The sequence below is a fragment of the Neopsephotus bourkii genome, unplaced genomic scaffold, assembly GCF_033783945.1.
Source record: "Neopsephotus bourkii isolate Nb327-2 ecotype Australia unplaced genomic scaffold, CSIRO-AGI_Nbou_v1 NB_1706, whole genome shotgun sequence".
NCBI classification, from domain to species: domain Eukaryota; kingdom Metazoa; phylum Chordata; class Aves; order Psittaciformes; family Psittacidae; genus Neopsephotus; species Neopsephotus bourkii.
In genome coordinates this window covers 565,129-583,791 of record NW_026902180.1, presented here as the reverse complement: position 1 = coordinate 583,791, position 18,663 = coordinate 565,129, and the positions used below count along the sequence as shown (strand labels likewise).

General features: G+C 39.2%; 1 protein-coding gene across 1 annotated transcript in view; it reads right to left on the bottom strand.

Annotated features, from left to right (window-relative positions):
• LOC133224559 (uncharacterized) overlaps positions 1 to 17,954 on the bottom strand; it is an 89,208-nt gene extending 71,254 nt beyond the window's left edge. The window contains exons 1-10 of the mRNA XM_061376117.1: positions 17,898 to 17,954; positions 16,213 to 16,373; positions 14,651 to 14,721; positions 12,516 to 12,681; positions 11,417 to 11,548; positions 10,412 to 10,601; positions 9,566 to 9,693; positions 3,606 to 3,709; positions 1,969 to 2,134; positions 471 to 653 (exon numbers count right to left, since the gene is read on the bottom strand). Of these exons, the coding sequence (XP_061232101.1) occupies positions 471 to 653; positions 1,969 to 2,134; positions 3,606 to 3,709; positions 9,566 to 9,693; positions 10,412 to 10,601; positions 11,417 to 11,548; positions 12,516 to 12,681; positions 14,651 to 14,664 (1,083 nt within the window). The 5' untranslated portion in view covers positions 14,665 to 14,721; positions 16,213 to 16,373; positions 17,898 to 17,954. The remainder of the gene's footprint in view (positions 1 to 470; positions 654 to 1,968; positions 2,135 to 3,605; positions 3,710 to 9,565; positions 9,694 to 10,411; positions 10,602 to 11,416; positions 11,549 to 12,515; positions 12,682 to 14,650; positions 14,722 to 16,212; positions 16,374 to 17,897) is intronic.
• Between the last annotated feature and the right edge of the window lie 709 nt (positions 17,955 to 18,663).

The window sequence follows — 18,663 nt, the reverse complement described above, 5'->3', positions numbered from 1 at the left end:
CACTGTTTTCTAAGCATGACAGTAAGAAGTGGTTCTTTAAGCAGATGATCAGACAGAAGATATAAAAATATTTCTTCAGCAGCAAATATCAATTAAAGTCTCCTAGTATCATGACTAACTTACATCAGTATCACTAACTCAGCAGAACTTACTGGCCAGCAATATCATCCAACAGTAACTGTACATGAATTTGAGACAATAAAGGAATAGCTGATCAGCAGTATGAAGTTTCCTTCATCAGAAGACCCAAACTTTTCCTTACTTAAATACAGAAAAACACACATGCTTGCTAGGTTATTCTTGCTAGCTTACAAAATTTTATTTGCGTATTTGACCAAAGAATATTAATTTATAAAGCTTGCATTCATGGCTTTTTGGAAATCCACTGAATGTCTTTTTCATCAAACAGGTTCTAGGCCATAAAGGGAACAGGAAAATGAAGTACTGTATCATATGCTTCTGACTGATACCTTGCTGAGCTGTTCTGTATCTTGCACTGTACAATTTCCTCCCAAAAATTTCCCAAGAGTCCTCATCACACTCTGCACAGCAGGTACACCATCACAGGAATTGTAAGCTGAACAAAATCTGTGTAAGAGAGCAGTTACTCCTAAGAAACAGCTCTGGCTAGCTCCTGGTGACTTCAGCAATGGCTGGAAACAAGCACAAAAAGAACAGGGTGATTCAGGAAAGTCATCCTCATGACTACTGTAATACACAATAGAAAACAAATGTACCAAAATATTTACATACTCCCTCAATCTCAACAATGCGCATTTTCAAACAGCTCTTAACGGATTTAAACAGACATGCAATGTGAAGTTCTTCTATCTTCCTATGTAAACACATGGGCTATTTTAGTGCCAACATGATACAGACCTCAGTTCTTTCCACAAGAAATCATGCCCTGCGTGCTTAGGATAGAGTATAGAGTAAACAAATCTAAACCATTTTCCAGGACCCTCAAAAGAGTAAAACCCTCACCAGCACAGAGTTTTTCTAAGTCCTACCTCATTACTTAGCAAAAAGCACTGACAGCTCAGAAAGTTACAGGCAGTTTACCCATTTTTAGAATGAAAATTAGTTTTTCTGTCCCATAAATCTGCAAATTCCACATTTCTGCATCCTCTGAAGCAAGCCTGTTACTGCTGAAAATCCCACCACTTCAAAAAGCATTTGCAAACCTGTGGGAAGCCTGCTAACACTGAGAGCTGGTATTTGTAACCCTGATCAGAACCTGTATGATTAGGAACAGGAGCTATGATATACTCTGCAAGATTGCTCATGGCCATTCATTAGAACACAAGCCAAGCAGGCATAACATTTGACTTAATTAAAAAATATTCTTAATGGCTTATCCTACACGACTATCTCTGATTTTACTACCTGGAACATAGCAAGTCCAGCTTCAGCCTCTAAGAGCATAATGGATTGCCCTGTACAAACCCAGCAGAACCACAGATTTTTAAAGGAAAAATAAACGGAAAAATGGAGCCAGTATTAACTCTCCATACAATTAACTTAGTTAAGGAAAAACGTCAAAAGCTGCAATAGCACTGCATATACAAAAGACTGAAACGTCTCCAGGTACTAAATACAAACCAACATATCAAATTGGAGAATAAAGCCCTATCCAAAGCAGGGAGAAGATGCAACAGCATCATTCTCCTCACATTGACCTGACTTTGACCCTCACAACCAATTAGCCCAAAACAGTCTCTGGAATCCACAGGGTAGGCTTTTTTTCTGAAGTCTTTTTTCTTAAGTGCAAATCAAACTCCAGTCGCCAAACATGACTGCATCCTCTTTTGGAATCAAGATTAAAATAGACAGTAGCTCAACACCAAAACTACCCAGACATTTTGGTAAAGTTTTGGATAAATCTGTGAAAAATTTTACTAATGTAAAGCACAAAAATTACAAGCCAGCTAGACCAATGATAATAAAGAAAAAACAATATCTGCTCACAGCAAGAGATTCAATCATGCCTGAGGTGGGTTTAGGAATGAATGACAAAGACCAGAAGAAATAATCCTTTTTGTCTTCCTCGACTTCTCCAGAAGCTATGATTTCTTTCATTAGGATAACACATGCCTCTGTAGCACAAGATGGGAGAGCATCTATTAGTGGCTGCCTGTAACACAAGAAAAAAGTACAGCAATGAGTAGAATATTCAGGAATCAAATAACAGATACTCTGAGACTGGGCTTATTTAAAAGTAAATACAAGTCCACCAGTTTAGCAAATGCCAGATTCTGCAGAAACCAGTATTATCCTTTGGTTTAGTGATAGTAAGTATATATGCCTCAGCCAAGATGTGAAGAAGTGTATTGGTGTTTCAAGAACTGCAGGTAGCCAGGCTTTCAAGAAAATTTTCAGTTGCCTTCTCTGAAAATGAAGCCAGAACATATCCCAAGTATGACATCTGAAGACTGAGGTACCTTAAAGCACTAATTTTTTTGTTTAGGTGTTTTTTTCTTTCATTTCACCAATAACAAATTAAAATACTAAAACTGAATGGAGTAGCTTTTACTTCCTCTGTTTTTTTAGACCTTATTCAAGTAGAAAGGTTACAGCAGCACGACAGACAATACACATTTCAGCTCTTAAGAGTCCCTCTGTAAACATTCTGTACCTACCTCCGATACTGGTGAATGGACACTTTTGCATTAACTAGAAAGCAGTTAAAACTAAACTGGATAAAAGCACCTGCATCAAAGTAGGAGAGTAGTCTGCATGGGATTCTTTTTAGCTCCTCAAGTTAATAACCTTGTCCTGAGTAAAATTAGCCTGAAGGTATTATATAAAGAGGAAGGGTAGTTAGATTACTTTCTAATATTGAAGAATGTTAGCATGACTAATTGTCAACAGGTGAGAATCAACAAAAGCCAACAAAATCTGCACTTTTTACATTAAGTTTAAGATACTGTTTCAGACATAAAACCTGGCATTAAGTTAACTTCAAAGAGGCTGATGACATTTTGTAGCGAAGCCAAGTAAAAATCTGTTTCTTTGTTCTAAGAGTTCTATAAACTGTATAGATTTTAATAATACTGGATTAGTATTTCTGACACTCTCAAACTGCCGGATCAGAGCTACTCCTGACTGCAGAGGAGTGGGGCCCTTGATCTTTAAAGCTGCCCTTCAGTGATTGGTATAAACCATCCTGAGATCAGGCTGCTACTGAAAGGTGTGGCTCCACCATGTCTATACTCCCAGCCTAACATTTGTCTCCTCTTGTGTACCAGTGGCACTGAAGGCACAGACCTAGGTAAGCTTTTTCATAACAAATGGAGTAGCAGCATTGTTTTCCATCTAACCCATGACTTAAGTTTCCTTTTCACATTGTTTCTGAAAAAGGAATTCTGTCTGTAGGAACAAGCATGGGACAAGAAAATCTATTTTGTATACAACATACATTCAGTAAGGAGAGAATATCATACTTCTGTCACATAAACAAGATCTGCAATACATATTCTTCCTTTACAGTGCTCCAAATTCAAAGCCAACATTTGGGCATGGATTTAAAACATTAATCCATTTTGAATATTTACCAAAAAAATCTTTCCTATTTTTTTTAAATACAGTTACTAACAGGGCCTTACCAGTTGTCTCTGCATTTAAACGAAGATCTTTGCCATAGTGCTTTTAAGGCTTCAAGAGAAAGATGTCGAAGCTCAAACACAAGAGTCATGAAAAGGTCTGCAGTCTGTACAAGAGCACAACAACAAATGTAGTATTACTGGATCTTTTGTCTTTTTTTCAGATTATTTTCATTTGCTCATACACTATTCATCACATTCTTATTTTGGCCTCAGTACAAGCTTTCTGGAAAATGGTACTTTAAAGGCTAAATAGTAGATGTGTTCCTCTGAGACCTGATCCAAAGTTCAAGGGAGATAGGTCTCATTACTTGAAAAATTAGCAGAATGTTAAAAACAGTAGCTTGTATGTTCATTTTAACCTAACTTTATGATGTACAAGTTTTAATTATTGTCTATGCCATACAGATTAACTTCAGTTCTTTATTCACTTCAGATGTGAAAAGCTTAGGCATAGGACTACTGCTCTGCTTCCAAAGAAAGCATTTATTGTCATGTAAAAATCATGCAAATACAGTATAATTCCACTAAGTCACATTTCCAAAGATCTGGAGAGAAACCTAGCTTGACTTCCTGACCTTCCAGAAGCTGCTTCCGAAGCAATGAAAAATTGGAACAATTCAGTGTCAGCATTTGATATTAATTCAAGACAGCCAAGATATTTTCAGGGAAAAGAAGCTGTAAGAAGATGAAGTAATTTCTTACCATGTTGTTTGACAGGCTGAGGGAATAACTTGTCAGATCCAGTGCAAACACACTTTATGTTTTTGGGGTTTTAGGACTTCTTTCCTTTCTTCACCAAATTGAAATTTATTCTCGTACATAAAGCCCTACCTAGGTATTCATTCAAGTAACATTTATAATTGCATAGCTAAAATTTAGTTAGATCCACATGTATTCCATCCCATCATTACTTTTAAGGTCTATTTTAAAAAGAAATTATCAAACCCTGAACACTACGGAATTAGCGAAACACATTACATTTCATGGTCTATAAAATATTCGAAGAACTGTATTTAATGAAGTCTTTTAAAAGCCTTTGTAAAACACAGGCCTTCTGTGCATTTTTACACATGCAAATACCCTCTGGGCAGCATGATTAGGTGAGCTGAGGAGGATGACAGATGCCATCACAAGGAGCTGCATGTGAGCTGCGGCTGAGCTCAGGTGGCTCATCAGTGCAAGACCACAGCACAGTTCAAGATAAAACTTCCAGACTGATCTATTTCCAGGTGATATAATTTTAGACTGTAGACTGACTGACTTCATTCTGCTTTACTCCTTTGACCAGACAATGTCCTGTCTAATAACTCAGTGCAAAATGTCATAGAAAACCAGCTGGTTTTACTTCCTAATAATAAAACGTTTGAATGAACTGTCTAGTTAGAAGGGCTGTTGCACTGAAATTGAGCTGCCAGATAAACAATAACCACATTGTAAACTCCTCCATTTATAGTATCATAACAACAAACTATATGCAAATTTGGTTCCCATTCCGACCATGTCATGGTTTAAACCCAATCGCTCTCTCACTCCCCCCCCTTTCCTTCCCCCCACTCAAAAGAATGTAACTCCCACCGGTTGAGATAAGAACAGTTTAGTAACTAAGGTATAACACAAATCACTACTGCTACCACCAACAATAATAATGATAAAGGAAATAACAAGGGAAGAGAATACAATACCACCCGCCGACCAATAATACCCAGCCCGATCGAGCACCAACCAATACCTAGTCCAATCCCGCAGCAAACTAGCCCTTCCAGGTAACTCTCAGTTACATCCTGGGCATGACGTGCTGTGGTATGGAATACTTCTACGGCTAGTTTGGGTCAGGTGTCCTGTCTCTGCTTCCTCCCGGCTTCCCCTCCTCTCTGGCAGAGCATGAGACTCACGAAGTCCTTGGTCAGCCTAAACATCATTGTTATCAGTGCTGTTCCCAGGCCAAAAGTCAAAAACACAGCACTGCACCAGCTACTAAGAAGGAGAAAAAAATGATGGCTACTGCTAAACCCAGGACAAACCACTAAATGAAACATAAGGAAGCCTGTCTTTTATTCTACACAGAAGCTTGTTTTTCCTTCTATCTGCATGACTTACTATAGCTCTGTTTAAAAACAAATAAACAAACAAAACCTCTGAAAGCATAAACATGGTATAGTTTAGATTGGGGAAGGTAAAACAGTGAAATGCTTCCCAACAGAAGTGTTTCTATTTATGATACATTTAAACACTCTTTGAAGGTTTGACATTTTATTTGCTGCCAAGTATAACTCAATGTAATTGTAAGAGAGGTTGCTTTGAAAATGTGTTCAAATGTACATCTTTGGTTTTGCCTATTGATTATGTTCTCAATAAAAGTGTGAGGTCTTCTCTCCTGTAAAGTTATTATATCTCTTTGGAATTACACAGCCATCTCTTCTGTACGGAACTTCTGTTTTTCAGTTGTCTGATTTCTTTTTTTCAATTATACATGTAATAAAGAACAAGTGACTTCCTTGAATTGAAGACCAAGTGTGAAATCAGATGGAGGTGACACACTCTTCTCCCTGAAGTCTACTGGTTGAACAACTATGGTTATTCTCTCCCTGTCATGGCATAACTTTCCTTCTTCCTGATCCTCATTGGTTCATTCTTATTTGGTGTCTTACTTTCTCAGTCAACCTTATTTCACCCACAATTTCAGGAAAGATGTAATTGTGCCTGATTATTGACCAGGTTTAAGTGACCTAAGAGGACATTCCCAACCTTATCTTCTAAGGCTTTCCAGTTCAAAGCAGACAAAGACCTCTGTTCCTGGTAAAGTTATTATACAGAAAAAGAAGAGTCCAATTTCAAAAAGCAAAATCATCATGTAACTACAGTATCTTAATTCATCTTGATAATCAGAACATCTTTCTTACCTGGGAAATTCTGCTATGTACTTGTTATACCAGAAGTTAGAAACTCAGAAGTCCTAACAACCACCTAGGTAGTACCTAGCAATTAGAATGACTTGTGAGAAAAACAGATGGTGAAACCATGCCCTAAAGGTAAACTCTTTCGGGTCTGACTGTGGCACAGGAGTTGGGCAGAGTGAATCTGACATACTCTTGCCCACTTAAGGCATCATACATAGCCACATTCACCAGAGCTACCAATACAGCATCAAAATCCAAAGACACAAATGTAAATGCAGGCCCCAACAGAAGCTGTATGACAGGTTTCCTTCAAGCTTCTCCGCATTCCTTTGACCATTCTTTGTCAGTATGCAGCTTGTTCACTTAATGGTCCATTAGCTAATCTACATTCACATTGAAATTCAATCTTGTCTCATAATAGCATTAAAAAATTAAACAACAACTTTGCTTCCTTGGAAATGACACAGTCTCCACCTCCATTTTCTCATCCCTTCACTGTTTTTCCTGGAGTTGGGGATTTTCCCTTCCATTTAGGTTTTGTGTCCTGAAAGAAATGCATAATCTCGCCTCATTCAGAGCCAAACAATAAAAGGACAAACAAGCTATACATGCGTAACAGCAGAGCTGTCTCCCAAGCAACGCTGTGGGCATTCCCACAACTTTTTTCCTGGCCCAAAGGGCATTTTATGGGTTGGAATGAGGGATACTAAAGATCCCCTTTGAAATGTCTCATCAAACAGAAGGAACACACTGAAAAGTGAAAATGGCTGACAATCAATTGAACTCTGTGCTGGGACCCACATATGATGAATAATTCACCTCTGGTTTAGGCAGTGGCAGGGACAGCAGCCACTTGTGCTAATCTTAGTAATTTACAAAACAAATTTCCCACACACGCAGCCAGAGGGCCTCTCTGGCAACAGAAGTGACATCCCACTGGTACTGGGAAAAATTATCTACCACTCTTTCAAAGAAGTGTTCAAAAGAAAGCAGGATTTGGAGAAAGTTTCCCGGGTCCACTACAGTCATTAACTTTTTTCAACATTTTCCAAGCAGTATGTATCCCTCTAGTCCGCTGCTAAATGCCAGCATGTACTGCTGTTACAATGACAGCCACATAGAATTAAGCACTATCACACCCAAAGAGTCTGCTTTTATTCTACATTAGGAAGAACCATTGTGTTTATGGCTCTCTTAGCTCTCTACAGCCCAAATCTCCCTAGCATGCACCTAGAGAAGATGGCAGACATGCTTATAAATCAGAGAAACCTATTCCATATACTACCACCCAGAAAGGCCACCTGCTTTCTCCTCAGCCCTGTGCTGAGGTCTTTGTCAGGCTGTGATACCGGGTCAGTCTAATTATCACAATTTAATAGGTTGGGAGTAACAGCTAATGGTTGTGATTTAACACAGCTCACTGAAGTTGCCCGCTTCAGCTTTTGTGACTATGATCCTCTTCCACTCTGTGCCTTTGCCTTAAGTATCACACCACATTACACAAACACTTACTTGTGCTTACTAATCACAGCTAACGTTAGGAGAAGGGTGAATATCCATAGTATTTTAATTTCTAAATAGGCATCACTGGCCTGTAGAGCTGTAACCCAGCATTATACTCTTCTTTAGGCCCATAAAGCCTGGACTCCATCTCCCTGTATCTGTGTCCCCCCCAAGGAACAGACAAGGCAAAGCTTTTTATTTTTGCGTGGGACTTAACCTAGACAAAGGAAGGTGATGTGTGTCTGAAGCTTTTTGTTAACATCACTTGTACCTAAGTGGGTTTACAGAAGAGATCACAGCCCTGTTGCACATGGAATAACCTTGCTCAAAAGCACGAACAACCTAATAAGACAGGAACATCAGAGGACAGGGAATAGATCAGGAATGAGTTGACTAAACTAATCAGTGGCAAATTCATGGAGGCACCAGTTCACTGTCTTCCCCATTAGACCATACTTACTTTCTGGTAATATCCTGACCATGACCGACTTAAACGCAAAGTGGGTTCTTCTATTTGCAAATTGACTTTTTTTTGGTTCTATATAGGAACTTCACTACTAGCAAGAGCCACTCCATCTGAAGGATATAGGATATGAAGCACCCTCTCTTTTAGGTCACTGCCCTCAGTTCAACTTGGGCCAGAAATGATTAAGTACCACCATCTGTTGATCCTTCTGCGCTGTATATAATAGGTGTTCTTGATAATCTCCAAACTTCACAGAAGATAGGGATGTTCATTGCAAGGGCAGTGACAGATTCTAACTGATCCAGCTGCTGTCAGTGATCAAGAGAAATTACAAGACCTAAGCGAGCTAAGGAGACAGGCAGACCCTCATCTAGAATTATGCTCATTACAGAAAAAAAGTTAAGCCACCAGTCAGTTCCACATGACCAGAATATTCCACCCTATCTTAGTAGCATTCACCCATGAAAATTATTTAGATGAGAAGAGATTATCTCTGGACCCAAGCAGCATCCCCAAAAAACACAGTGGTTATTTCTAGAATTCATCAGAAACACATGGAACCAACCAGCCAAGATCCAGAGGCAAGGGTTTCATATGCAAAGGGGAGGGGATGAGGCAACAGCAGGACTGCAGAACTGAAATAAACATGGAAAAAATTACACTACCAAGGGTAGTATCCCACACTAAAGCTGTAGAAAAAGGTTTTTACAATTAAGCATCAGTGATAAGCCACACTAGACACTGTTCGATTTTCCAGAGCAAAACAAAAAAAAAAAAATAAAAAGAACATTTTCTTTCAGGTTAATTTAGAATACAGTTCAAAATCGCTTTTGCACAGTATTCCAGGGCCATGTGACATTTTGACTCTTCAGTTTATTTTTATATAGGAAATAAAAGTATATTCAATATATTTTTAATAGGACACTTCAAAGCATTATATCTTCCTGCAATACCACATCAAAAAATGCCCCAAACAATGGAAGGCTTCAGTATTTACAGCTGGCTGCCCTCCTAGTCGTGTCTTACCTGTGTAGGAGAACCCTCAGACCACAAGGGGCCTGATAAGGTAACGGAGGTTATGTGTAAAAGCTTACCTCAAAACTTGTACTATATGCTAAGCAAAGCTTCCACACTAGTTCAGCCACTTCTCCTCCAGTGACCTCCCTCTCAGTTTCTTCTCTTTCATAGAGCATGTTGGTCACATACAGATCCTCAGAGTCCACTGGAAAGACATAGTGAAAAATAGTGGTTTCTGGCTATTAAGGTTAACCCTAAATGCTAGGAGAAAGTTTCTCACTGAGCCTTTATTTCTACATGTAAAAATCTGTCTGGTCTCAGTAAAGCCAAGGGATGAATATGAATGCCTGCAGTCAGGATGAATTTAAGAACAGAAGAAAGGCCTAAGGACAAGTATGACCTGAAAGAAAGAATCAGAGAGACAAGACAGAGATGCCTGAAAAAAGGGTCACTTTACATCAATATCCCTCTTTTAATGGACATACTACTTCATATTCATCACCTTTTCCAGTTTTATTACCTCTCTTGCTCCCTTCCACACTTCAACCTCCCAAAAAATCAACAGGAGATCTAGATGCCAAGGAAAATAAATGGCTCAGCTCTTAACCTCTTCCTGAGGAAAAATTCTGTCATCTTATGCCAACATAACTATAAAGAAGAAGTCCTGGAAATTTGGATTTTCCTTTTAAGAAACCACTATTTGGAAGCAGACAAAAAAAAACAAACCAAACCAAAACAGACAAAATAATCACAACACAATAACAGAATAAACCAAACCAAGCCCACAAACCCCCAAATGTTTCTCAATATCTAGAGCTCAACTTTAATATTTTTCATCAGAGAAGCATCCACTGACTTCAGTAAGATCACCCTCCAGTGATATTTCTAGGAAGTAAATTATTTTAGCAGAAACATCATGTTACCTTTTCTATACAGTGTCTCTGTTTCCACTTGAAAGAGTGTCAGTGAAGACTCTGTCTGTGTCTTTGCCCCACCGCTCTTCTGTGAGAACAGCGTAAGCAGGTTGGACTCAGTACATCTGGCCTCTGCCATGACTCCATCCTTAATGCTCTGCACACACTCCAGTTTGGAGGACAGGATCTTCTGCTCAGACTGTGAAGAACAGATACTTCAGATAAACTCCTGATGACCTATTTCAGCCTGCCCAGTTCTTTCTCTCCTAATTTCACAGAGGATTCCAGTTCTGTCATACAGTCTCTTGCCTAGACCTTTGGCAGCACCCACCCTGTGACGGTTAATACATTATTTTCAGTCTAGTTTCTCCATCACTAAAATGTAATTGCTACTAACTTCCAGCATCAAATGGTCCCAATTCAGTTCACAAAGCATCAGTGTTAAGCAAATCTTTTTGGTCAGCAGAGCTAAGAAAAGCAAAAGGCTGGTAAATTGTAACTAGCTAGTACAATGCAAGAAACTAGTAATATCCACCTAATAAGAATGACACAAGATAGAAACATTAACTGTATTTGCCGTGGACTGGAAAGCTGCAAGTCTGGCTTTTAGATAAGCTATCTTTTCCAAAGTTTTCTGCAAACAACAACTTTCTCTGCATAATGTATTTTTCCTATCTACATCTCTCTATTTCTCTGTCATGATCTACTTTCAGTTTACAACTCTAATACATTTTAATGACAGAGTTTAACCCAGGCACGTAACAACTTCTTGCATTTCTACTATGATGTTCATCAACTACAATGCAAATTTGCAATAAAAATAATATCTATGAATAACAGGCATTAAAGGGTCAATGATATTCATCATTTCTTTGATGGGAATTCATGTTCGGGCACACACAAATATAATTTGAGCATAAATGACTATTCAAAAAATGTTTTCATTTACATTTTGACTCTTCAGAGAAATTAAAAGTCCCTGTGGAAGAATCAGTGTCATTCCCCAACACTTACATGAGGAAGAACCACAGATTGCGCACAAGTAAAGCCAGAATACCGATGCGAGCAGAGGTTTAAGTCCTTTGTCTTGACAAAAACAGAACCTTTCCGCTGATACCTGGTTGGGCATATTCCCAGAACATCCACCTAGTAAAAAATGTACAGTGCTGAATCACACATACTGCATACACACAATACAAGCAGGAATTATGGCCTATTACAATTGATTTTAATAATTGCTTTTTTGCAATAACAGTACAACAGAGACCTAAATTCTCCCTTGCAGGACACTGGCTCTGCCACAAGAGAGATGGAAAGGCAAATAATTTCAAAGACCTTGGTCAGACTTTATAATAGCCAGGGTTTGTGGATTTGTTTAACTTCAGTCTGTTATCTTGCATCGGATAATTTATAGACATGAGCTTTTTTCATTTAAGATTCTGTTGGTTTGCAGGGAAGCATTACTTCAGAAGAACATTTCTACTCAGAAAAGAAGTACATATGGGTGTCCCAAACCTGACTGCATAACATCCATTTAAGCATTGATACGTAGCCATAGCCTGAGAATGAGGAGGTGCACATCACACTGAAAGTCAATCTAGAGACTGCTCTTCGTAACAGGAGTAGTGTAGGCACTGAGCTATCTCAGCTGCACTTATGCTAACACAAGGGCACAAGTGTAGTACTCTGGACTATTACTTCAGTGTAACACAGCAGAATCTGAGCTTCAGTATGCAAAAAATGTGAAGAGCTCTTAAGAAGCCTGCTCTTAAAACCTCCTAAAATTAATGAAAAAAATCACAGTGAATCATCATGAACAACGAATACTGTATCTTCCCCAGAGAACAGGTAAGGCTCTGATGTTAATGCTCCTCAGAGAACTCTGCACACAAGTTTTCCTCAGGTAATGAAGTAGTGGATTCCAACCCTCAACATGAATGCAAATTGTAGATCATTTAGTAACATTCACTACAAAAAGCCATCAAACTACCACCACTGGTTGCTGACCAGTCACGGAGTGGCAAAACCCTTTAGTTATTTGCAAAGGGAATATACCTAACGTGTCCAAAGGCTAACAAACACCCTAGAGCATGACCTCTACCAGTGGTCTCACCTCTTCAACAACTGTACTAGCAGTGGTTGCTTGTGATGTCTGCAGGACACTGAGAATGCCTCGCTTTATGTTCAAAGACCAGGTCTGTTCACTCCTCACAGGACAGAGCTTCATAACTTTCCCATCATGGAAAGAAAAACGAAGAGGATGTTGTTCCAGTACTTCCCTGCAATAAAACAGTTTTTAGTTTCTTGCTTCAAACAGTGGCTGCAAGTCAGCTCATGACATCAGATTCAGATTTTCTGAACAGAGCTGTTCTTCCAAAAGGGATCTGTCTTATTCTCTACCTCCATTCTTTATAACAAGCAGCTCACCCCAACACCAGGAGCCTTTAAAAACCCACATAGACAAAAAAAAACAACGCAAACCCAACCCTGTCGAGACAATCCCCGCATCTTTGACATAACTGTAACACTTAAAGCCAACTCCTTACAAGTAATTATACTTAATGCCAATGATTCTTGTTTAATATAAGAGAGAAATCCCATTTTATGATTTAGCATTGGTAAGCATGTCTCAGTTGCAAAGCAACTGCATGTAATCTTTATCATTACTCTTCAGCTGTGATACACACAAGAACAACTGCTTTCCAATCAACCCATATCTTCCTGCTCTGCTAGGTGCTCTATCCCAAAATTATTTGTTGTAAGTACACTCCCTGATTGCTTTTGCTATCCCAGATTAAGAGTATAGTCTTTTGTACTTCTGCACGAGGTAATTTTAAAAACATATTTTCACTCCTAATATAACGTACTTTAATCACATCTTTCCCCTCCAAATAGGGAAAAACAAGGCATCCAAAGGAAGAATTCTACAGTAGCCCAAGGATCAGCTCCCACACAGCCAGAAACAGAGCTCATATGAACACTAACTGTGGAACTAACTGTTCATCTAATCAACTGGTGAACAAAGACAAGATAAGAGAAAAATGTGTAATGCACCAACACCTGGATAAAGTCTTTCGAGAAAAGGCCGTGCACATGGGATAATAGTTTCTGAACTCCTAGGCAACTGTGGTTGCTTTTGCTACTATTTGTGGAAATTACATGCATGTTTAGAGGACAAGCTAGACCACTGTATATTCACAATAGGCTGAGGCAAATGCTAATAAGGTTCACTCATCTGAATAATTATTTTCAACAACCAAGCTTCACTGGATGCTTTCTCTGTTACCTCCGACTGGCTTCTCTGCAGAGAACAAGACACAACTGCTCCTACATCTGTGAAAATCCTGCAAAGAACTTCACAGATGTGCCTTTCCTCTGATTTGAGCCCTAGTACCACTACCCACACTGTGGAATCTAAAGCTCTTCCTGATTAATACAAAAAGCAATGCATTTATTCCAAATTTGCTCTTTTCAATCCTCCGAGTTGAGTCAATTACCGCAGCTCTCAGTGTCTTTAAATGTTGAGAATCCAAGTGACAGGACAAAGAGGAAGATTACAAGGGTTAGCTTAATCAGACAACAGAACTCCCTTTTTCTGATGACACAAGAGGCATCAGCTCTTTGGGAAAATACCAAAGCCCTACAGTTTGAAGAGACCTTTTTGTGCAGGCATCTTCACTAGAGTCTATACCTTTGCAAGTCAGAAGAAAACACACTGACATATGTTGTGAATGAGCAACTAAGCCCAGAAACATAAATGGAAGAAAGCTACATTAGATGAAAAATGCAGTTTAAATAAAACAACAACAAAAAGAAACAACAAAAACACAATAAAATAAAAAAAACCCAACAAAAAAAACCCAACCCCACAATGTTTTGCATCATGAGAATCCCCCAAACCAAGAACTTCTGAAATGTACTTCAAAACTCAACAGCCTGTACAAGTAACAGTTGCAATTCAGAACTGGAGAGCTATTCATGCCCATGGCAGGGGGGTTGGAATTAGTTGATCTTCAGGTCGTTTCCAACCCTAACTATTCTATGATTCTATGATTTATACACACTGCTGGCCAGCTAGAGGCCTGATAATTTGTACCCAGAACAATTATAATTGTTTACTCACCAAATATTTTTTACATAAAAAAGGATCAAAATCAGGTTTAAAAACCCCTTTTTGGAATAATGCTGCTAAACCATATAGCTTCAAAAATCCAAGAACTAGACCAGGCAGATTAGACGTTTTTCTACCTTAGGCTGTCCATTTCCTTCAGAGGCTCCTCTCTGGATGTAAGGTTTTTCTTAATCTGTACATCTTGCACCTAGGAATCAAGGTTATAGAGCAACAAATAACGTTGTCAATAGGAACTTGTGGACTTTATCACATTAGGATATCTACACAGAGCGTCACAGACTATGAAAAGCCATTCAGTGTTGCAAGCAACACAACTGAAACAGCCCCATCTTCAGGTTGCATATCCAAGGTAGTTCCCAGAAATTTCTTCTACAAAGAAGTTTCACTCACTATTAAATACATTTTATGCAGCACTATTATATCCTTTTCGTTTTCAATACAGAAGCAATCATCCACTATGGGGTAAAGCAGATAGACATAAGTCCTTTCTACTCCAAATGAGAAGCAAAATGATTCGCCACATCAGTGGACTCTTGTGACTATGCCTGGTGAAGTTCTTCAGTGGTCAGCAGCAATTTCATGGCTTGCTTTCACTGAATTCAGAGGAGAAAATGCACACCTAAGTACATTACAGAATTTCCTAACATACTTCCAGTTTGGCTGGTTGTGGTAAGGAGGAACTGTTCTCAAATGGTAGATTAGATATGGTGGCTATCTGCCCCATTTTAAGTACAGTACAGACTGCAACTATTAGCACTTTTTTTTCTTAATACTTTCTACTTTTAAATTCAAGCATTCAATGACACACCATCTTGCGCATCTTAGGAGGCCTCAAATTAAGATAAGTTAGAAGTTGGGGAATCTTGACACTGATATTTCAAGGCAGAAGAAAGTGATTCAATCTGAAGACAATATACTCAAATTCTCATTTTTCATGTAAAGTCACAGGACCACAGACCAGTTAATTTTATCCATATGGCCATGTTAGGACAGGGATAACTATCCTATTCTTTACTGGCCTCATGTGTATTTGTATATAGTACACACATCAATCCCTGCGGAACCTATGCATTATCCCCTCTGTTAACCTGAAGGAAAACCAAAGTAGATGGGAGAAGTTTATTTTCCATGCTCCCCCTGATAAACCACTATGGTTCTCAAAGTGGCCTACCGCAGGGCTCACCCCAGGAAAGGCCTGTAATCTGAAACTGCTCTGATCTCCTGTTGAGATCAACAGTGTTACAAGACTGGATTTGACACCAGGCTAGGAACGGCACCAATCCAGCACATCACACAAGTTTCTCAAGGTTTTTTTTGAAACACCTGTTATTTTTAAATTACTGCCACAGATCTGAAAGTGCTTAAAAATAAACAAAGTTCCTTTCAAAGGGCCTAGCTTCATCTCCAGTTCTGCCTTCATGTAACAGAACAGTGCAACTGCCATGCCACTTAGGAAATAAAACAACAATTTACTTAATCTGCCCTTTAAAACTGGCAAATATTTAGTTTGAAGCCATATTACATTAAAGCAATTCTGCAGCTCTGATTAGAAGATCCACAATTGAACTGGCTTTTAATTACAAGAAAAAAAATTAACGTAGCGGTCAGTAATTGCAACAAACAATACAGCTCCACATTAGTTCATCCCCATCACTCAGACAATTATGACAATACTCACTTTCAAAACCAGCTGGCAATTCCCCAATACCTCAATGGTCACTGTGCTCTCCAGAGAGATGCCACTGCTTCTGTAAGTATTTCCCTGCAAGAATGTGTTGGTGACTGCTGTATACCTGTAGCTGTATCTAGCCCTTCTGGGGAAGTATGATGTACTGTGTCCTAGGAAATAAATGAATGGAGTTTTAGTCTATTAGGCTTCCCTGCACTCCCATCTTTTTTTTTGTACTTTAAAATCTTTTGGACACTGAAATCAGCTAAACAAGGGATTAGATACTCAGAACATTCCCTTCCCACTTAGACTTACAACTGAAAGAATTAGGTTTCCAAAAGCACCATGCATGCTACAACTAGCTCCTGTATGGGATGGGAAAAGAATTTCTAAGAGCAGAAAAACAATGCAAGGCATTTACAGCATGATGCTCTTTTGACACCTTTCAGCAGCAAAGCAGGACCTTTGCAACAGCAAGATGAAAAAGATCTGCTGATGCATTCAGTGCTTTTCATGCCCGTGCTCTGAGCTATACGTAGGCAGACGAACTAAACTGTGGGTTTTAAAAAGCTTTGTTTTTTAAAGCCCGCCCAGTAAGATCTGGGCTGAGCAAGAGAAAGCATGAAAAGACAAGGATTATTTGTATGCATATGAAGACATTGGTAATGACCTGGCAGGTGGTCATGGGTAACACTGTCATCTAGTAAATATAGCATCAGACACCCTCATATGTTGCTGTATTCCTCTAATAAAAGGATATTCTCTTTCAGACCAGGTGATAAGAATTAACCTTGAAAGGATGAGAAGTCATAATACCTTCATATGGGCAAGGTTTTAACACAGGGTTCCTAAAAAATAAGGCATCATGGTATAACCCTAAGTGGGACCACTGAAGTGCAGAAGAGGGGAAATGTTAAAGGAAATACGCTCCCTTCCCTCAGATGCAGAGGGCAACACCTAGGAAAAGTGACCACTGTGGCTCCTATAATACAGAGTTTTTTCTCTGCCTCACAGAAGCAGTGCAACACTTAAGCACTTTCAGTGACAAAGCCACACAGAGACCAAGTAACATTGAATAAATTAAGAGTCTCTGAGCCGCACTGTCTGTGTATGCAGCTACGAAGCCAGGGCAAGATCTCCTTGGAGGCAGAACATCCATGTGCTCCCTTTGCTGTTACACTAAAAACCACTTTGCACATTCAAGTACCTGATGGCAATGCAAATGAAAAGCATAAGTCATAAACTACACCTTAAGACGTTCAACCAAACCGTTCCAAGTCAGTTCAATATCCTATCTTCCCATTTGTTCCCTCTTTCCAGAATATAAGTTTTGTGCCCACTTGCTGAAGGAGAAGGCTTTCTTCTTGCCCCTTTCAGTATGAAAGGAGCCAACACTGGGTACTAGTAACAAAGACACTCATACATGGCTGGGGCTTGTCCTGCGCTTGTTTAGTCGTGTGTACTTGTTTAGTAGCTCCAATGCCTGTGAGTTTTCTGAACTCACAGAATGTGAACTTTGAGCAGTTCTGGGCCTGGCAAAGCTTAGTGGAACTTCTCCACTACTTCCATGAGTGCTAATCAGTCAGACTTAAGTATTGTTCTTCTAAGAACACAACATCCCTCATGAAGAAGAGTTTTCAAATCCCTCCTTCCTTATCACATACGAGGCCTGAATATTGTCTTGTTTTACTCACCTACACACTCCACAAAACAGGAAGCTCCATAACTTAAATTCTCCAAGGAGCCTGCAATGACAAGTAAGATAACAGAAAAACACTGAAAATTTGTGTGCAGCTCAGGACAGACCTGCTGCTTTTCAATGACAATGAAATTAATTGAAATGAAAGCACGGCCCTCAAAATCAAAAGCCCATAAGAGTTTTGCTACTGAGCATCCAGGAACAAGACTTTGCTCTCCCCCTTTCCACATGCCTATACCACACGAGCACATACATAAAGGAATGACATGCCTTAGTGTATTTATTGAGGTAAGTATGGAAATGCAACAATACCACAGATTACCAAGCAAATATAAAAAAGGGGGTCTTAACCCAATTTAAAAAGGCCTGATCCTGTACTGGCAGCACTCCCTGGTGCTCAACTCTGTAAGTTACCTGAAGTCCTAGATATTGATAAGAACATGCACAACGGCAAGATCAGTCAGATCCCAGGTGCTCATATGCACTGAAGTGATAAGTGAGAACAGCCAGTATCAAGTGTGCGATCCTGATGCATTTCAACACATAGCACTTGTATCATTGCAAAAGAAATACTACTTTATTAAAAATCATACATTGCATCATTTAATTAGTACTAGAACCATTCAGTCCTAAACTTGCCAGTATTAATAAATTTCTTAAAAATTCCACAGGAAGCCCAACAACAGTACAACGGCCCCCAACCTCTATGCTTGTCTATATGCTAATGTACCTCGCTGTTAAGCAGTAACTAACATCCCTGT